The 18,453-nt window shown below is 38.1% G+C and overlaps 1 protein-coding gene across 1 annotated transcript in view; it reads right to left on the bottom strand.

The window, feature by feature from the left end:
• dpyda.1 (dihydropyrimidine dehydrogenase a, tandem duplicate 1) overlaps positions 1-18,453 on the bottom strand; it is a 130,169-nt gene that overhangs the window by 49,378 nt on the left and 62,338 nt on the right. Inside the window, exons 12-13 of the mRNA XM_046846245.1 lie at positions 16,159-16,343; positions 11,665-11,880 (exon numbers count right to left, since the gene is read on the bottom strand). Coding sequence (XP_046702201.1) covers positions 11,665-11,880; positions 16,159-16,343 — 401 coding nt within the window. The remainder of the gene's footprint in view (positions 1-11,664; positions 11,881-16,158; positions 16,344-18,453) is intronic.

Consider the following 18,453-nt stretch of genomic DNA (forward strand, 5'->3'; position numbering starts at 1 on the left):
GCCATAATCAGTCCACTCAAGGCATTAGAGCATAGTGAAAGCAGCTTCAACCTGCTAATGGCTCAAGCAGAACACAAAATGGCACCATCCACCTCTCCAACTGAAAGGTCACAACATAAAGCCAACAGGAATGCCAACGGAGTTATAAAATGGATTGGATTTAGCTTTTATAATGACAGCAACTTCAACATACTGAAGGAATTGTATTATCTGGATTTCCACCCAGCGGAGAGAGAAAATCTAGCAAACTGTCACAAGGAAAATTGACACATAAAAAGGATATGGTGTCCTAAAAGGAAAAAAGGAACGATAAAGATAGAGTCATACATAATTTGAACCATATGACAGAAATTATCTTTCTCTCAGTTTCCTTCAGTATTCTGTATCTTGAATCGATAAAGCAAGAGTACCTGTAGTAGAAGTGACAGCTTAATTCGCCCACCTCGGATAAACTGTCCATCACAATTTAGCAGTGTAACAGAACAATTTAACATAGACCGATTAGAACCTACCCTTACAGAACAATTAAGATAATTGTGCGCTAACTTAATTTTACGACATTTAGACTGTTTTCCAGCTACACTGACAAGAACGTGTAATTGCTGCTAATTCAATTAAATTAGCATAAGTTTGATTAGATGCAGTAGAGCTAGAACTGGTTTCTCGTTTTCTTTTCTTTTTTTTAATCATATTAAATAAGTTTTATTTTTATAACCTGTAATAGTTACCTTGTGCTTTTATAAGTGTATACTTTTGTATAATTGCTAATCATTACCTCCAGCTCATCCTAAAATCCCAGGTTTGGTTTTTAATATGACCTGAATGCATGCATCACACTGGGATACAGTACATTTTTACAGTGGTGTAAGAGCCACAAGTGACACAAAAAAAACACAAAAAAATTCAAGGAAGCCCCGCTTTTTGTGCAAAAATCTACCAAAGTCATATTTTTGATTACAGACACATCTCACTGTGAATATTCAATCAAGAGATGCAAATACAAGGGCACTTAAAAAAAAAAACTGGAAACGAGGTGCTGTTTTTGGTGCAACATTGATGTGTGAGGGGGGTGACAGTTTGGGATATGGCCGATGGTTTTGAATAAAGACGTAACCTAATTTAAATAAAAGTATGCAGTCTGTCCGTTGAAGGCACTATGGAAATTAAGACCGTCATCCCAAGGGCTCCAGAAAAAAAATTGTATTTAATGAAGCTGTGACCAGGGAACATTTGGCTCTGGGCATTCGGTGCTATCAGGCCAAGGTGGAACAAGAGTTTTAATATTAAGCAAGTGAAAACCATAAAAATCGCCCAAAGGGAAAAAACTGGCATACTATAGAAACAGGCATCACACTGTGTAAGATAAGGTGCATGCACACACACACACACACACGCACACATATGCTCACACACGCTTACACACATACTCGCATTCAAACACTAACACACATATACGCTACAGCCACCATACTGACTAGAAAGAACTGAGTTCTCCAAGATAGCTTAGGTTAGACGTGACATGCATTTCAAAGCGCACCTCTGTGTGCTCACGTGTATCTGTCAACACTGACTTACGCACCAACTCAAAACCGCCACTGAACATGATGTGTTTCTTTACCATTTCTTTGACTGTAACAATGCACTGCATAAGTGTATTGTTTTAATGCTGGCCATTAGCGGGCTGTGACCCATGAAGAGGATGATGTGTACTTTATCCCTTGTTCCCCATCCTGCCTCTTGTTAATGACCAAGGCTGTGTTTTGGCACTAACCAGGTTTTTATCACAGCAGAACAGGTCCCTAATCCCCCCTCCCCCCCCACACACAGCAAACAGCCTTTCATACTCAAACATACAAGAAATACTAATCAAACACAACGGACGGAACAGCACAGTGCACACATATACACAGACTGTGTTTATATTGTGTATAATATATGCATATATATATATATATATATATATATATATATATATATATATATATATATATATATATATATATATATATATATATACATACACACAGTACAGACCAAAAGTTTGGACACACCTTCTCATTCAAAGAGTTTTCTTTATTTTCATGACTATGAAAATTGTAGATTCACACTGAAGGCATCAAAACTATGAATTAACACGTGGAATTATATACATAACAAAAAGTGTGAAACAACTGAAAATATGTCATATTGTAGGTTCTTCAAAGTAGCCACCTTTGCTTAGATTACTGCTTTGCACACTCTTGGCATTCTCTTGATGCCTACTTTGAAGAACCTACAATATGACATATTTTCATTTCACTTTGTTATGTATATAATTCCACATGTGTTAATTCATAGTTTTGATGCCTTCAGTGTGAATCTACAATTTTCATAGTCATGAAAATAAAGAAAACTCTTTGAATGAGCAGGTGTGTCCAAACTTTGGTCTGTACTATATATATATATATATATATATATATATATATATATATATATATATATATATATATATATATATATATATATATAATTTTTATACATATTATTGTATATAATGTATTTAATGTATTTAATGAAGTTTTGAATTTGCGTTGAAATGTTATGACTGCATAAGTCATAGCACACAATATTATTTTCAAACTCAGCGAGCTCCTGTGGTCGACGGCATTGTCACCCTGGAACACAGCCCTCCCATCAGGATTAAAATGCTGCATCATGGGATAAAGACGATCAGTCATATCTATATCCTAAAGGGACTGCGCAACTGATGATAATCTCACACATTAAGCCACATGCTTTAACTAATAGTACATGAAATCATTTCCTATACTGAGGCCGAATGTAACAGTGTGGTCTCAGGAGATTCAATTTGAATGCAAGCAGTTTTGCTCTTCAATTATTTGAATGATAATAACTGAAGAGAAATAGATACTGGCAGAATATTCAAATGTAATATCAGTGCAGGAGCTGCATGCCCGAACCATGACCAATTCTGTTCTAAAAGAAAATGACTGAAGATATAGCTGCATTACACAAACATATATTATTAAAAACACTTGAGAAAAATTAAAAGCCTGCACTACTACTACCAGCATAGAGCAGGTCTATAATAGCAATTACACATTTCTATCTTTTATGCCATTCAATCATTTTTATTCCAGATTTAAGGGGAAATTATGCATATTAAAGTAATATACATGCATAGCATGATGAAAAGTTTATAACCTGCAGTCATCTGGCAGATTAGTTTCCTTCCAGTGCGCCCACTCGCAAGGAACATGGACAATTAAAGCAATAAATTCTGCAAGGATTTGTGATACATGGCAAGTCAAACATGAGAATAATTCACTATTTATCCATCTTAGAAAAAAAAAACACATTTTACACATACCGAACAGCCATAACATTAAAACCATCTAATATTGCATCTGTCCCACTTGTGCAACCAAAGCAGCTTTTACTGGTCAAGGCATAGATTACACAAGAACACTGAAGGTGTGCATTGATATTTGGCAGCAAGACATTAACCAGAGTCTTTTAAGCACCTGTAAGTTCATGCACATTCCACAGAAACTCAACTCATCAGCCCAGGCAACTTTATTTCATTGTTCCATGATGCTGATCTGATGCTCAGGTGTCCTTTGTAGGATTCTTTTTTAGCAGAACACGGAAGTAAGCATACAAGCTGTGCAACCACATACACAGCTTGCTGCAATGCTTGGTGTCTTCTGACACCTTTCTATCACGGCCGGCATAAATTTTTCAGAAATTCGTGCTACAGTAGCAAATCTATGTGGTTTGGGCACCCATGTCCCTGTTTCTTGTTCATGGCTTTTGGAACTTTTTTGGGAAGACCTGCTGTTTTAGAGTTTCTCTGACCAATGCACCTATTCACAATTTGTCACCTTGTCAAAGTCACTCAGACCCCTATGCTTGGCTATTTTTTATATATTTATTTTTTTTGGGATTCCAATAGATTAACTTCAAGAACTAACATTGTAACATAAAAATCACTGTTATTCAATTCACCTTGTCAGTGGTGTTAATGTTATGGCTGATTAGGGTATATTGTAACATATCTTAATTGTAAAAAAAAATCTGGCAAAATAAAGGTTGAATTTGAACTCAAATTGAAGATATGTGATAATAATCTGAGCCTTCAGTGATAAGCAGAATGCAAACAGGTCTAAATAAATAAATACACCTGGAAAGACCCAGAGTGGCCCCAAGTGCAGGCATTAATCATTATAAGCAGTTGTGACAGATAAATCAAAGCATAGCTGGTTCAGTTCTCACCAGCACTCTGGCCAGCCACTACAAACTGGGACTCCAAGTGGGAAGACAGCAAGAACATGTGAGGGGGGTTGAGGGAAAGAGGAAGAGAAAAGTAAGAGGTGTTACTATGCTTGTAAATATGATCCATCTTTGTTTGTAATGTGCAGATGTAGCACTTGTAAAGTCATCATTTCTTCCTGGAGTTAACTGTGGTCATTTCTCACGAAGGGAATCGATGATATTCTTCGGCTCCTGTATGGATTAATACTGTCTGACTGTAGGAAGCTTGCTTAATAACACTGCTCTCAACCTTGACCTGCTACCCAGCCACTGAGAGGAAGCAAAAAGCACACAACCCACACACAAACACACACATACACACACAGACACAAAGAAAGAATGTGATCAAAGCTATATGTGCCGTCCTCTTTCATTCTCCATGCTCAACAAATGGTAGCTGAAGACATTGTGATTTCAAGGCTGATTTTCCACTGCAGAAATCTTTCACCGTTGTGTTAAACGAGTCCAATACAGCACGTTAGAGGCGGTTTGTGTATGCACAGGTGAGCGAATGTCACTTACTGATGTCTCTCGAGATTGATCTTGAGATTGTGAGAAAGATCATCACTGCAGTCCTAATCCCCTCTCTTTGCTTGTCATATATAAATCCAAGCAACCTTGGATCCGTGACAGTGTCTCAGCTACACATCTGCACCCTCAGAAACCTGATAAACCACACAATGACTTTCTCTCTCTAACAGTGAAATGATTTTTGACAGACAAAATATATCACTAAACTGTGAAGAAAAAGAAGGAGAGAGAGAGAGAGAGTTTTATGGTTCCCCTGAGCAGAATTGTGTCTCAAAAGTCTTTAGCTGCACGTTGGAGCAAAAACAAGGACAAACACCAAAGACAGCATGTCAATAAGCTGTTTGCAAAAGAATACAAAATGAAGGTTGCATCCATAAACTATTTTATCAATAGGCCCGGGTTATTTAACACGCACTTTAATAGCCAGGATATTTGAGTTAACATTAACATCCCGAACAAGGTTCTCAGGGATTATGGTAATCGGTACAATCAACAGTAAGCGTGAACGTGTGAAACATCTCACAGAGGAGAAACATTAATGTGTTTTCATGTCTCTATGTGTACCATGTGTTCATGTGGATATGTGTGCATGTGTGTGTGGGGGTTCTTCTGAAACGTGATGGTAATTCAGAACAAGATCAGCCTGCCTGTGAGGGACTTAATAAATTAATGTCAAAGCAAAGGATATTAACCCTGTGTGATAAATGAAGAGGGATATTGTCTGTCAGCTTGGTCATTAGTCCTTTTCACCATTTACTCCACTAGGAAAAAGGGAATTGGAAAGAAACATTCTTCTTTTACAAATAACAAGGGATGAAAACAGGCCATGCCAGCAGCACAGTGCAAAACTCACATACATATATATTCTTTATATGCAGGTTTTCACCTTTTAATTATTAATATTTTACCTATTAAAATGTATATTACTATTATCATTATATACAGTTATCTACATTAATGGAATTATCCATTAATGTAGCTAACTGGAGATCAAATTTCAAAACATTTTGATTGGGGACAAATTACTATATTTCACAGATATTTGCAATGTAATATTTATAATTGAATAATAAAAACATTAATATAAAGCATGACATCTTTTTTAAAACTATGAAAAGTTAATTATAAAATATTAGCTAATACACTACAATTTTACTACCAAATTTTGAATGCTTCCCCATATATATATATATATATATATATATATATATATATATATATATATATATATATATATATATACAAACCGTTAAACTAATTAGCTTTTATTCTGATATGGAAATGGGGCATAAGGAAATGGGTAAAGTAATATTCATCTACATCAGTGCCATGTTTATGGGGAGTAAAGTAACTTAATGTGGGCTGATTTTGCACAAATCGGTGGACTAAAGAAGCACGGTTTATCTGCCCTTTCAGCCATAAAAGAGGTAGTCACTGCCACCTTGATCTTCCAATTAAACGGGTATATTTATAAATGGTAAACATGTAGCTGAAGCTAATGAGCCTGAGCTATTTAATTCTTTTTTTTTTTTTTTTTTTTAGGCCTGGATCTGCTTCGCTAGTGCTAATTTGCTTGTTAAATAAATACAAAGCACTGAACTGTGACTGGTGCTCTATGTGCCAAATCTGTTGTGTTACTGTCCTTTTTTTTGCCTTGGACTTGCAGAGCAAGTGGTAAATAAACAAGAGCTGGTGAAATGCAGAACACATGATGCAACCCAAATTGGGGATTAAAATATGTCCTGCTTATAAAATAGATAAGCGATTATCATCTACATTACAGAGTTTATGGTTTCATATACTTTTTTTTAATGCTTCTACTTCTATCAAAAAAAAAAAAAAAGAAACACAACACATTAACTGAAATGTCTGTCACCTGGGAAATGTAGGAAATGTTATTCTTTGTCCATTAGCTGCAGGGCTAATGGGATGGCAGAGGTGTTAAAGAACTCCCAGTATAGTCTTTTTCTAAAGGTTCAGAACTCACCTTTGACATTTTCTGCATTGATCTGATGGGAGTCTTTCTTTCTCGCCTGACTTGAAGAGCAGCGCGGTGATGATTGAGCAGCGGCTATATCCCTATCTCCCTTTGTATTGATTGGGTGACAAGACAGATTGAGAGGACTGCCTTGTCGTGTGTCATGTCTCTACATTTCTGGCACCTCTTATCAGTAACTCACAAAATGCCAGCAACAATTCAGACGAGTTTACATTCTATCAGATGTATGATCTGTATTCTTTTATAATGTGCATGGAAGCACATTTTTCCATAGGAAGTTGACAGGAAGTCATAGACTTAATGTGTCACTTGTGTTTTTCTCGTTGCACTCATTCTCTGTTGCACTTGTAACCGGTGGCCATCAAACCACAATTAAGTGGTGTGTTCAAAGAAAATAAAAAAAGAAAAGAACTACAGTGCCATTCAGGGCCCATGGCTGGCACTTATTCAATGCAAAGGTGACACCAAGCGAAGGTTTGTGACTGTGGGGTGAGTTGTGTGCACAGCTGTCATAGTACGACAGGTACGAGAGGGCTAAAGCCATCACAGAAGACATGCACCGCTGTTTGCTGCACATCCTGATTCTGTCAGTCCTTCTGCCACCTCCCTGTGTCATGTTAAGCGCCAGTCACTGCCACCGTGCCAATTACACAGCCTGCTGCCTGGGCACATGGCACAGCCTCCCTCTAGAAAAAAAAAGGAGACTTCCACAAGACTGCTGTGCAAGCTTACCCTAATTAACCATCAGCTTAATTAGACAATTTACTGTGTAATTAGCAAGCAATTAGTCAACACCTCTCAGATCTTACTGACTGCTTTGACAGGCCTGTTTTCCTATGCTGATCCCAGAGTCTAAATTCACCTAAGGTGTTTATTTTCTCCTCCCCTCCGTTCCAATGTTCCTAATGTGCCACAACTACATCTAAGCACGGAGTAATCACTGCTGATGGGGCAGCTACGGAGGAGGACGTATGCGAGTTAAATAGAAGGTGTGAGCTGGGGGCAGCATGTCCCTTGATGTGAGAGACAGACGCTCCACTTTAGCAGCCTCTACTTCTGATGCGGTCCCCGTGGAGAAAACCAGCAGAAAATCTCCTCGGATGAGCGACGATCAAGAAGTGGGCGTACGAACTTTAATGACACATTTTACGAGGCAATTATGAAATTTCGGCAAGAAAAATAAAACCTTTCTACAAACAGTTTTACAGCCACGTCAACTTCTGTAACTGGGAACTCTGTTACGGAGCAACAGCGCTGGGAAACATCAAGTCTCAATAAAAGCCAAAGTGGATTTGCAAAGACAGTGAAAAAAATAAAAATAAAAAGATGAATTGAGCATTGAGGAAAAGATCAGGCTGGGCTTTTCTCTATTTCTTCAAGCCTGTCCATCTCCTTGCCTGTCACATATTTAGGCAGTCTTTCTTACAATAAACGTCTGCCAGTGTAAAATGGACATAAATATGCCCCCAAAGTGTCAATAACAGAACTGCAAACCAAGAATTTCCCCACTTAGCTTTTACAACTGTGTACTGAACCTACTAAACACAATCAGAAATGCATGCAAATCTGATAGAGAATATAAAAAAAAGGTGTTGAACCAGAGAAGGGAAGGAGCCGGTGGTGTTTGGGCTCATTACGGCCTTGCAGAAGCTGGAGCCTTTAGCACATGAATACAGAACTCATTTGCAGGCCACTGCTATTTATTATTGGCTCAGACCATCAGAGACAAAGAGAGGGTGTGTATATGAAGTTTGTGTAGCACTGGAGATATATAACCTCTGACCTTTTTTCTCCTATAGAAAGGCTGGTGATTAGTCCTGGTTACAAATTGGAAAGATGCAGCTAGCATCAGGATTTACTGAGGTAGAAACAATGGTGTGCAGGTGTTGGGTAAGGAGATGTGTGACATATCTTTTGTGTTACCATGGTGCTTTACTTTACAATTCTCATTAAATTCCCTTCATCATAGGCATACACTGTGTGTGCATGTGTGTGCGTGTGTGTGTGTGTGTGTGTGTGTGTGTGTCTTGCCTGCCTATTCTGCGTGACTGTTTTAATTGCGGTTGAAAAGTTGAGATACAGCACTGTTCTAGAAATCTTCCAGTTACTGCATTAGCCATTGTCTGAACAATTCATTTAAATTTGCCCACTAAATCCTCCCACACAAACACAAGAAGGCCAGAGCATGGATATATTGATGTGTGGTAAAAGTTTCTTTCATGGAAAAAAGTTCGAAATCTTGAAAGAATTCATGTGGCCCAAAAAGAGTCCTCCTGAAGTGTTGAAAGGTCATGTCTATATATATATATATATAGTCTTTATATATTTAAACCTGTCATAAAAGGGTGAATTACCTTACCTCAGGCCATAATATGCTGTTCTGAGTCTTTAAAGTACAAAAGGCTAAACTATATGAACAGCAGACCGATTATGAGGCCAGAATAGATTCAAATTTCATTCAGTGGTTAATCAGCTTAGCACCAATTACAGGTGTGATTTAGCCTGGTCTGACCAGTCACCGGGTTAATTGGACCCAGTGTTCTCTCACTGTACCACACATGCGCTCATTCTGTAATTAGCTAGAAACATACCAAAAGTACCAATCACGGCTCCAGTGGCAATAGCTCTGATGCAAGATTAAATGTCCACATCTCTCGAAGGGGAAAAATTTTGACAGAAGACAGTCTCAGCCCCATTACCCCTCCACACACACACACACACACACACACACACACACACACACACACACACACCACCACCACCCACTCACCCAACCACCCACCCACCCACACACACACACACACACACACACACACACACACACACACACACACACACACACACACACACACACACACACCAAGCCACATCTCACAGTTCACAAAGGAAGAGAAGAAAATGACACATTTTTATATTCAATACAGTTCATTAATTCTAATTAACGGTCACGCAGCTCGCCCACCCTAGCTTTGTTAGCCGCCTCTCCACCGGACCCTGTGAGTTAATTAGCAATTCTGAGCACGTCCGCGGTTAGACGAGACCCAAAAGCGTGAAGCCTCTCATATCCACAGACAATCCACCCAGCATCTCCAATACTATCAATACCACGGCAGGCTAATGTTGATCGGAGCGGCCTAGCCAAAAGCACAGGATATTAAAAAAGAAATCCCCTGTGTTTAAGGAGAATGATAGCAGAGTGCCGGCTGCTCATTCACACTGACATTAAGAACTTCTTTATCTCTTTTCCCTGGAAAAAAAAAAAAAAACCTTACAATCTCTCCCACTGGGCACACAATAAAGAATAATACGATTTCTGTTTACCCAGATATCAGCTGCTATTTCAGCATACACTGACAGCCAAAAGCTGCAACAGTATATTAGAGTGCAATCTGGCATCTACAAATGTCAAGAGAAAAGCAGTGTGTAGTAGGGAGAATCAAGACCAGACTGCAACGCTCACATGTATAGCATTCTACTAATGCTAAGTTCACCTAAAATAATACTATGCATGGGATTCATATGTATGAAACTGTCAATCTTTATAAGGCAGATAAGGTGGATCTCAGGCCATCATGGTTAATGCAGCCTTGAAAAGAAATCCTGATTTTCTCATGTATATGCCTGTAGTACCATCTTTACCTGCCACAAACTCTCCCATTCATACAAGTTCATTTATATACATTCTCCCCACTTTTGAAGAAAAAGAACAGATCTCTTTTAAAAGCATCCAGAAAGACTCTGAACTAATTACAGACAGCTTGAAAATGCAGGCACAATGCCATCACTCTAACACACATCAGATGTGCAAAAAATAGTACTATCACTCTATGCATAGCACTCATAGTGGTTAGTAATTAACTATATGGAGATGATAAGAGGTCAGAATAAACAAACCATTTTGCTTTATTTCTTGTACTTTCCCTCTGTCAGAAGCATATGTAAGTCTTCAGTGTTGCTATAGAGATGTCTGTCACAAGTCCCTTGCATTTGCCATCCGCCTGCTTCTTTCTTTTTTTATCCTTCCATTTTTTATTTCTATCTCTAGCTCTGCTGATAACTAACTGCACCTAAAGTAGCACAAACCAAACATATGTTACTGATTAACATTCACACCACCAGTCATATGGTATGTGCAACAACATAGATATTCAAGTTCTTTTTTTTTTCTGGTGTTTTTTCATTTGTAAGTTTTATCTCACTGGACTGAGCAGAGCCAAACGGGTCAAATCATGAACGCAAGACACGTTCTGATATTTTAAGAAAAATAAATAAAGATATTATTTCCATCTGCAGTAAGTGTGTATCATGATAAACGGGGAATCAAGAATTTCCATGTAGTATTGCAAAAAAATGTTACAACTGAACAACTGTTATGAATGAATAGCATCTTACATTGTAACTGTAATGAGGAGTAATTTAACAGAGCTATTTCATTAACCATTCCATTCCTGAAGGACTCAAAGATGCACCAGTTATTATTAGTTCTACAAGTTGTGCAAAAGAATTAGCGTTTATAAAAATGTTTATAGGGATTGATTATGAACTTAAAAATAATTATACAGAATAATTTTATTAATTTATGTATATGGACTACATAGATTTAGGCACACTTAATTTATATGAAAATGATTGTATTTAATGAATGTACAAAAGCTGATTTGGTAAATTCATGTTGTTGCATTATGTGATGCAGGGAACCCATATGCTCTGTGTCATTTTGAATGAAAACATAATCCATTGCAAACATAATCAAACCGAAATTCACTTTCATCCGGACTTTTGTTTCTTCTTTGATGAAGTTTAGGGTCTAAAATGAGTACCTTGTCAAGGCTGAAGGTCTTGGTGAGGGCAAAGCCCCAGCCTTGCTCAAAGGCTCTGCGTATCATCGCCGCACTGGTGGTGGGTGGAGCACTGGCTAAGCCAAATGGGTTTGGGAATTTAATTCCACACACTTCCACGCTGATGTCCACGGTGTCAATGGGTGAGTAGAACTGAGGTAGCCGTGGCTCACCGCTAACCGTTTGCCCATGGATGTCCTACAAAGAGAAACATTCACATTTCAAGTTTTGTATCTAAGCGTTAAATTTGATAGTGGATCACTTTTTCATGTGAACAGTCCCACAAGGTTGGTTGCTTTCTGTATAAATTCAGATTGCTGAAGGTTATTTCACTTTACATTCTAAGGCGCACAGTCACACGTGTGTACAGCAACAATAGGCCAGCACATAGGGTAGAGGAGATTTGAAGACATTTTTGGGTGCATTGTTTACTGAGGCCCGCTGTGACACAGAGGATGCAAAACCACAGTTAGACATCAGTTCTCACTTTAATTAGCCTTGCGTTTATCAAGCACTTAACATTGCTTTTGTAATGATGTTGTGGTTGTATAATGAACAAGGGGGTGTCACGCGGAAAGAGAAGAAGCATGCAAACATGACAGCACTGCATACTCCACCGAGGCTGCATCAGACACAGAACAAATACAGAGCGAAAGAGTCTAGTCTCCATAGTTCCCCCAACACATCAAGAAGAGAAAAAAAACGCAAAACGGGACAAGAGAGTGCACATCAAGCAGTCGTGTAGTCAACTTTTATTTTCCGAAGAGGTCTTCGGCATAAAATTACTGTAATTGCAATGATTTGTTATTTAAGATGTCACTATAATTAGTGTCAAATATTATTGAATAAAAAGGTATGGTAAACGATTTAATTGAAGGTTCAGTACTATACCATATAGTTAGAAATACATAGTATACTATTCAAATGTATTTAAACAATGGATATGCAATGCATCCGGAAAGTTTTCACAGCGTTTCACTTTTTTCACATTTTATGTTACAGCCTTATTCCAAAATGGATTAAAATCATTACTTTCGCTAAAATTCAAACTAAACCCCATAGTGCCAAAGTGAAAAAAAAGTTTGAAATAGTTTGTTTGAAATCTTTGCAAATTCATAAAAAATAAAAAAAAGAAAGAAAAAAAATATCAGATGTAAGTATGACACATGACAGCCTGCCTGGAATTTGCCAAAAGGTGCCTGAAAGACTCTCAGATCATGAGAAACACAATTCTTTGCTCTAATGAAACAAAGATTTAGCATCATGTCTGGAGGAAACCAGGTACCGCTCATCACTTGGCCAATACCATTCCTACAGTGAAGCATGGTGGTGGCAGCATCATGCTATGGGGATGTTTTTCAGCAGCAGGAGAGACTAGTCAGGATCAAGGGATAGATGAATGCAGCAATGTACAGAGGCATCCTTAATGAAAACCTGGACCTTAAAATGGGGCGACGGTTCGTTTTCCAATAGGATAACAACCCTAAGCACACAGCCAAGATAACAAAGGAGTGGTTACGGGACGAACACTGTGAATGTCTTTGAGTGCCCCAGCCAGGGCCCAGACTTGAACCAGATTAAACCTGAACATCTCTGGGGAGATCTGAAAATGGCTGTGCACCGATGTTTCCCGTCTAACCTAATGGAACCTGAGAGGTTCTGCAAAGAAGAATAGGAGAAACTGTCCAAAAATAGGTGTGCCAAGCTTGTAGCTTATACTCAAAAGGACTTTACGCTGTACAACAAAGTATTGAGCAAAGGCTGTGAATACTAATGTACAAGTTTTATTATATACAGTATAAATATATATATTTTTTATACATTTGCACAGATTTCAAACAAACTTTCACTTTTAACTTACATGTTGTCATTATTGGGTATTGTTTGTAGAATTTAGAGGAAATTGAATTTAATTGGAAAAAATGAATGCTGTAAATACTTTTGGGATGCACAGTAAATTAACCAAATAAATGTATACATATTTCTATGACTTATTTCTATGATCTTATTGACTTTATAATAAGAATGTCTTAATTTTAGTCTTTTTTTTTTTTTGTATTAGGCAAGCCAATCTCAGCCAGAGTCTCAGGGATCCACTGCAGTACACAGTTTGCTGCCCTCTGCTCTCAACACTACTCAACATCTTGATAATGAGCCAAGAAAACGCAGAGGAAAACTAGTATTTTTGCAAGGCAGCGAATCCCTAGAACTGGAGTTGATCATTGCTGACAACATTCCAGATATTTCTTTCAAAAACTGTTATACTCTCTACAGTAATTACTAATGTTTATAAACATGTTTATCATTTAGAAGCAAAATTTTATTTTTTTACATCCATATTGTACTTTAGAAAAATTTAACTGTCAAACCTTAAATTAAGGTGTTACAAAAAAAAAAAAAAACACCACATTGAAAAAAGCTTGTAGATGCATTGTTTTCACTCTGAGGTGCTGCTAAGAGACTGCATATATCACTCAGTGACAGCAGAAATTCCTGTTTAAAAAAAGGAGCGGTTCATAGAGTTCAGCTGATCTGAGAATATTTCAAACATTAATCTGTGCACCTTTCTACAAAGTGCTCAATTCATTTCTTCTACCTCTAGTCCATTACTGTAAAAAAAAAAAAAAAAAAAAAAGGCAACTTGCTGTCATTCCCTTCCTGCTACAAGTGGTAATTTTATCCACAAATAAACAGTTATCTCTGCCTTGCTCTGACCAAAGCAGCATTCGGACAATTAACCCCTGAATGAACTGTGCTAATGGGGCGAGTGCTGCACTTCAGTTTTGCCAAATGGAAGCTCGTGGAAGGGTTCAGAGACCTGCCGGAGACAAACCTGCCGACTGGCTACCCATCCCCCTACATCTAAGAGGCTACAGGGGACATTAGATTGTGTTCCCAAGTTATGTCAGTGGATGAGGTCTCGGCTAGGAGTGCAGGCTATTTGCATTTCGCTTAATGCACTTCAGTGCTTGCAATTTAAATGTTTCAAGTCTCTTTTTTTTAGTTATATAGAAGAACACTGGAAAGATATTTATTTACACTCAAAGGCCGCTATATTCGAAACACCTGCATGCATGCTCATCCACGCGATTAACCAACCATATAGCAGCAGCGCAATGCATAAAATCATGTAGGTACAGTTCAAGCGTTTTAGATAATGCTCACATGAAATATCAAAAGATCTCAATTACTTTGACTGTGGCATGGCTGGTTTGTGGATTTAAAAAATTTGCTGAACTCCAGGGATTTTGCATTGTGAGAAGTTTGTAATGTTGTAAAATATATATATATATATATATATATATATATATATATATATATATATATATATATATATATATATATATATATACATTTAATGGCCATTATGTTGATGAAAAAGGTCAGAGCACATTGGCCAGACTGCTCTGAGCGGGCATGAAGTCTATGGTAATTCAAATAACACATTTTTACAACTAGTGATGAGCAGATAAGTATCCCAAGATGTCAACAGATCAAAGCTTGCGGCAGAAGACCACATGAGGCCTCACATTGGGTGTATAGTCCATAGTTATAGTGGATACAGATTAACCAAATAGCTTCAGTGCACTAGCTGTATAATTTCCAATACTCTACATATTAAAAGTTACTACCACATCTCACTATTGTTGTCTGATTAGTAGAACGTGACTTTGTGTTTTTATGATTGGTGTTGATAATGAAGACATGCATGCTTTGTGAGGTTAAAAGCTGGGTTTAAAGGGTTTTAATGCTTTGTGGGGGGTTTCATGCCATCCAGTGTTTGGATGTGAGCCAGTAAATAGAGGTTAGAGGGGGGCATATGTGCTCTGGTAAGCCTCTCTAAGGGGCCTAGCCTTAGACAACATAGCCAAAGCTAAGCTAAGTGCTCTCTCTCTCTCTCTCTCTCTCTCTCTCTCTCTCTCTCTTTTTTTTCTCTGCATGCTATTAATCCAAATATGCTTCTATTGCCAAAGCCTCAAAGGTGTGGTTTAAGGTTTATGAAAATAACAATGCGTGGATTGGTAATTCCCACTCTAAGAAAGGCGCATTGCATTAAGCTACAGATTCAGAATTGTGCTGCCTTTCACAATGGTGAAAATGAATGTTTCAGTACAAAACACATTTATTTAATTCTGATTAGTTAAAAAAAAAAAATCATATTGAGAGACTTAAATAGTAGTTAGACACACAATGCCTCTCCTACAGAGTATGCAGAAAGCCCTTGTCTTCCTAATCATATCTCCAAATCCTACTTTTTTTTTTTTTGGCGTTTGATTTTGACAGGATTTTATTTAGAGAAACATATGGTTGGGTCTTATCATGTGTGTTAACTGCATGAATTCACTATAACAGTAGCACAAGATGTGTGTGTGTGTGTGTGTGTGTGTGTGTGTGTGTGTGTGTGTGTGTGTGTGTGTAAGAAATAAATAGCATATGAGTATGTATGCTTGTGTGCAGTGTGTGTGGTGCAGGCACCTGTAAGTATTTGTGAATGTGCCAGGAGGCCTGCTTGCCATCGTTGACTGACTCTACAGTAGTGTTGGCAAGGCCGGCCACGTCGCCTCCAGCAAACACCCATGGCTCACTGCACTGCATGCTCTCCAGGTTTAGCTCAGGAAGCCCCCATCTGTTTAACCTGATGGGAGCCATGGCCTCTTTCACTGGAAAGAAAGGAACAATATCAAAGTAATGCACATTCATGAGAGGAAAACCAGGTGAAGTGAAACAATGGGGAAAAAACAGAGTTTAGCAGACATAGAGGCCCAGCAGAAGAAGAGCTTGATAAACTGAAAACCACAGTGAGACTAATATGAAGTCTCTGACAAGACAAATGACAAGCAGGGTACTTTTTTCATCTGCTGCGCCCCTTTCTTTCGGTTAGGTTAATGTAACATCTCCTGATGCATTTCATTCACCGCTAGCAACGTTCACAAGGAGATACTCTGTCAAACTGCTCCACATTATAAAATGACCCCCCGCTCCTTCCATGCATACCTACACAATTCATCTTCTGGAGTCAATGCTTTTCAGCATGGATGATAGTCGGCATACATCAGTGAGGACACTTTTAAATATAGATCTAGGCAATGCGCAAAATTTGCTGCATGTGATCAGAATTATAAAAAAAATAATAATGTAATTAATTTCTCAGTGGGTTTGATGCAGAATTGACACCATTCTAATGTGTCTTCAGACATGAGAGTAATACATCTAAAATATATTAATAATGTAGTTAATATACCTTTATTGGGTGACTTGAAGAAACAACGCAGAATGCAGAAAAAAGCAACAACTCTCATTGCCAATGAATGAAAAAATTCTAAAAAAAATTCAAATATTCATACCTTCTTAGAGACATTTTGTGTGCCCCCAAACACCACACACACACACACACACACACACACACACACACACACACAAACACACCACAGAGAGTTTGTTTTTCTATCTCTGTCTTATTCTCAGTGCTCTACTCTGAGGGAGAGGAGTGGTGTATCAGGCCTCTCATACTATTAAAAGGGGCTTAAGTAAGGTAGTTTTATCTCTCTCAAGCTCTCTCTTTCTCTCACAGGCACACACACACACACCCCATGGACATGCTCTGCAGATGCAGACTGCCAGGCCCCATTAACCAGAGTGATCAATGTTGGATGGAATAGAAGGAGATGCTGTGTAAAAAGCCTTAAATAGAAGGACAAAGCAATCCAAAAGAGATCAACTCGAGTCCTATATAACCTACAAGTTAGAACAAAAAAATCTTTGAATATTTTGGACAAACAGAATGTGAAGCTACAGTGTATTATAATGTTTAAAAGTGCACAAAAACAACACTCTTAGTACTCCAACCAGAATGTATCCACAGGAGCAGTGTCTGCTATAAAAGTGTAGTGAGTAACGGAAAGATTATATGCAGATCTTCGGCTGGCTGGGTGGAGGTGGTGCTCTGTCTGGAGTGACATATCACTGGTACGAGTTACTCCATCATAATCCAACCCCCATTCTTTCCTCCAGAAAAAAAAGTTAAATGTGGCCGGGGATCTAATCATCTGCTCACTCCAGTGGGCCAACCCAGCAGATTACTAGCTAGTTTTTCCAGCCGTGTCAGCTTTTCCGGCAGCGGCTCTCTGCTGCACATCCCATACCCATACGACGAGATACTTGAGTGGGTAAGTAATTCATATATTTTTTTTTTTTTAAGGAAGGAACACAGACTGCTGAGAGAGAAAAAAGATAACCTCTCAGCATTTTCGTCCAGCTCAACCTGGCGGCTAAAGCCAGGCGATTGAACTCAGAGTATATTGGGAGTAATTCTCTGTATGGACAAAATACAAAATGGAATGGTGGCAATTTCATCCTGTATCACCTCAAAAATGAGTCCTGTTAAAAAAAAAACCCTGTTAGAAATTTCAATCACTTTCTCAAGGGATATGCACAGTAATGATTTGTTATAAAGATTCTAGAAGGAGCTGGAACTATGCTGGCTGTCTCAAGACAGAATTTACATTAGTCAGAAACGTAAAAGAAACTTTTTGTCCTGAGAATCACATTTTATGGCTTCACCTGCTGTGTTACAGTTTTTCTCAGTTGATTTGCAGCGTTTCTCAGATCAGAAATAAATTCTCAAAACTCACTTGTGCACAGAACATTTCTTGTTGCTTTGATCAAATTGCGAATGCTTTTGTACATTAATTTAATCGATTGTGTACAAGTGCCTGCTGTCTCCTACAATATCGGTTGCTTATGTCATGTTGATTAAAATATATCATACTG

The sequence above is a fragment of the Silurus meridionalis genome, chromosome 4, assembly GCF_014805685.1.
Source record: "Silurus meridionalis isolate SWU-2019-XX chromosome 4, ASM1480568v1, whole genome shotgun sequence".
Lineage (NCBI taxonomy): Eukaryota > Metazoa > Chordata > Actinopteri > Siluriformes > Siluridae > Silurus > Silurus meridionalis.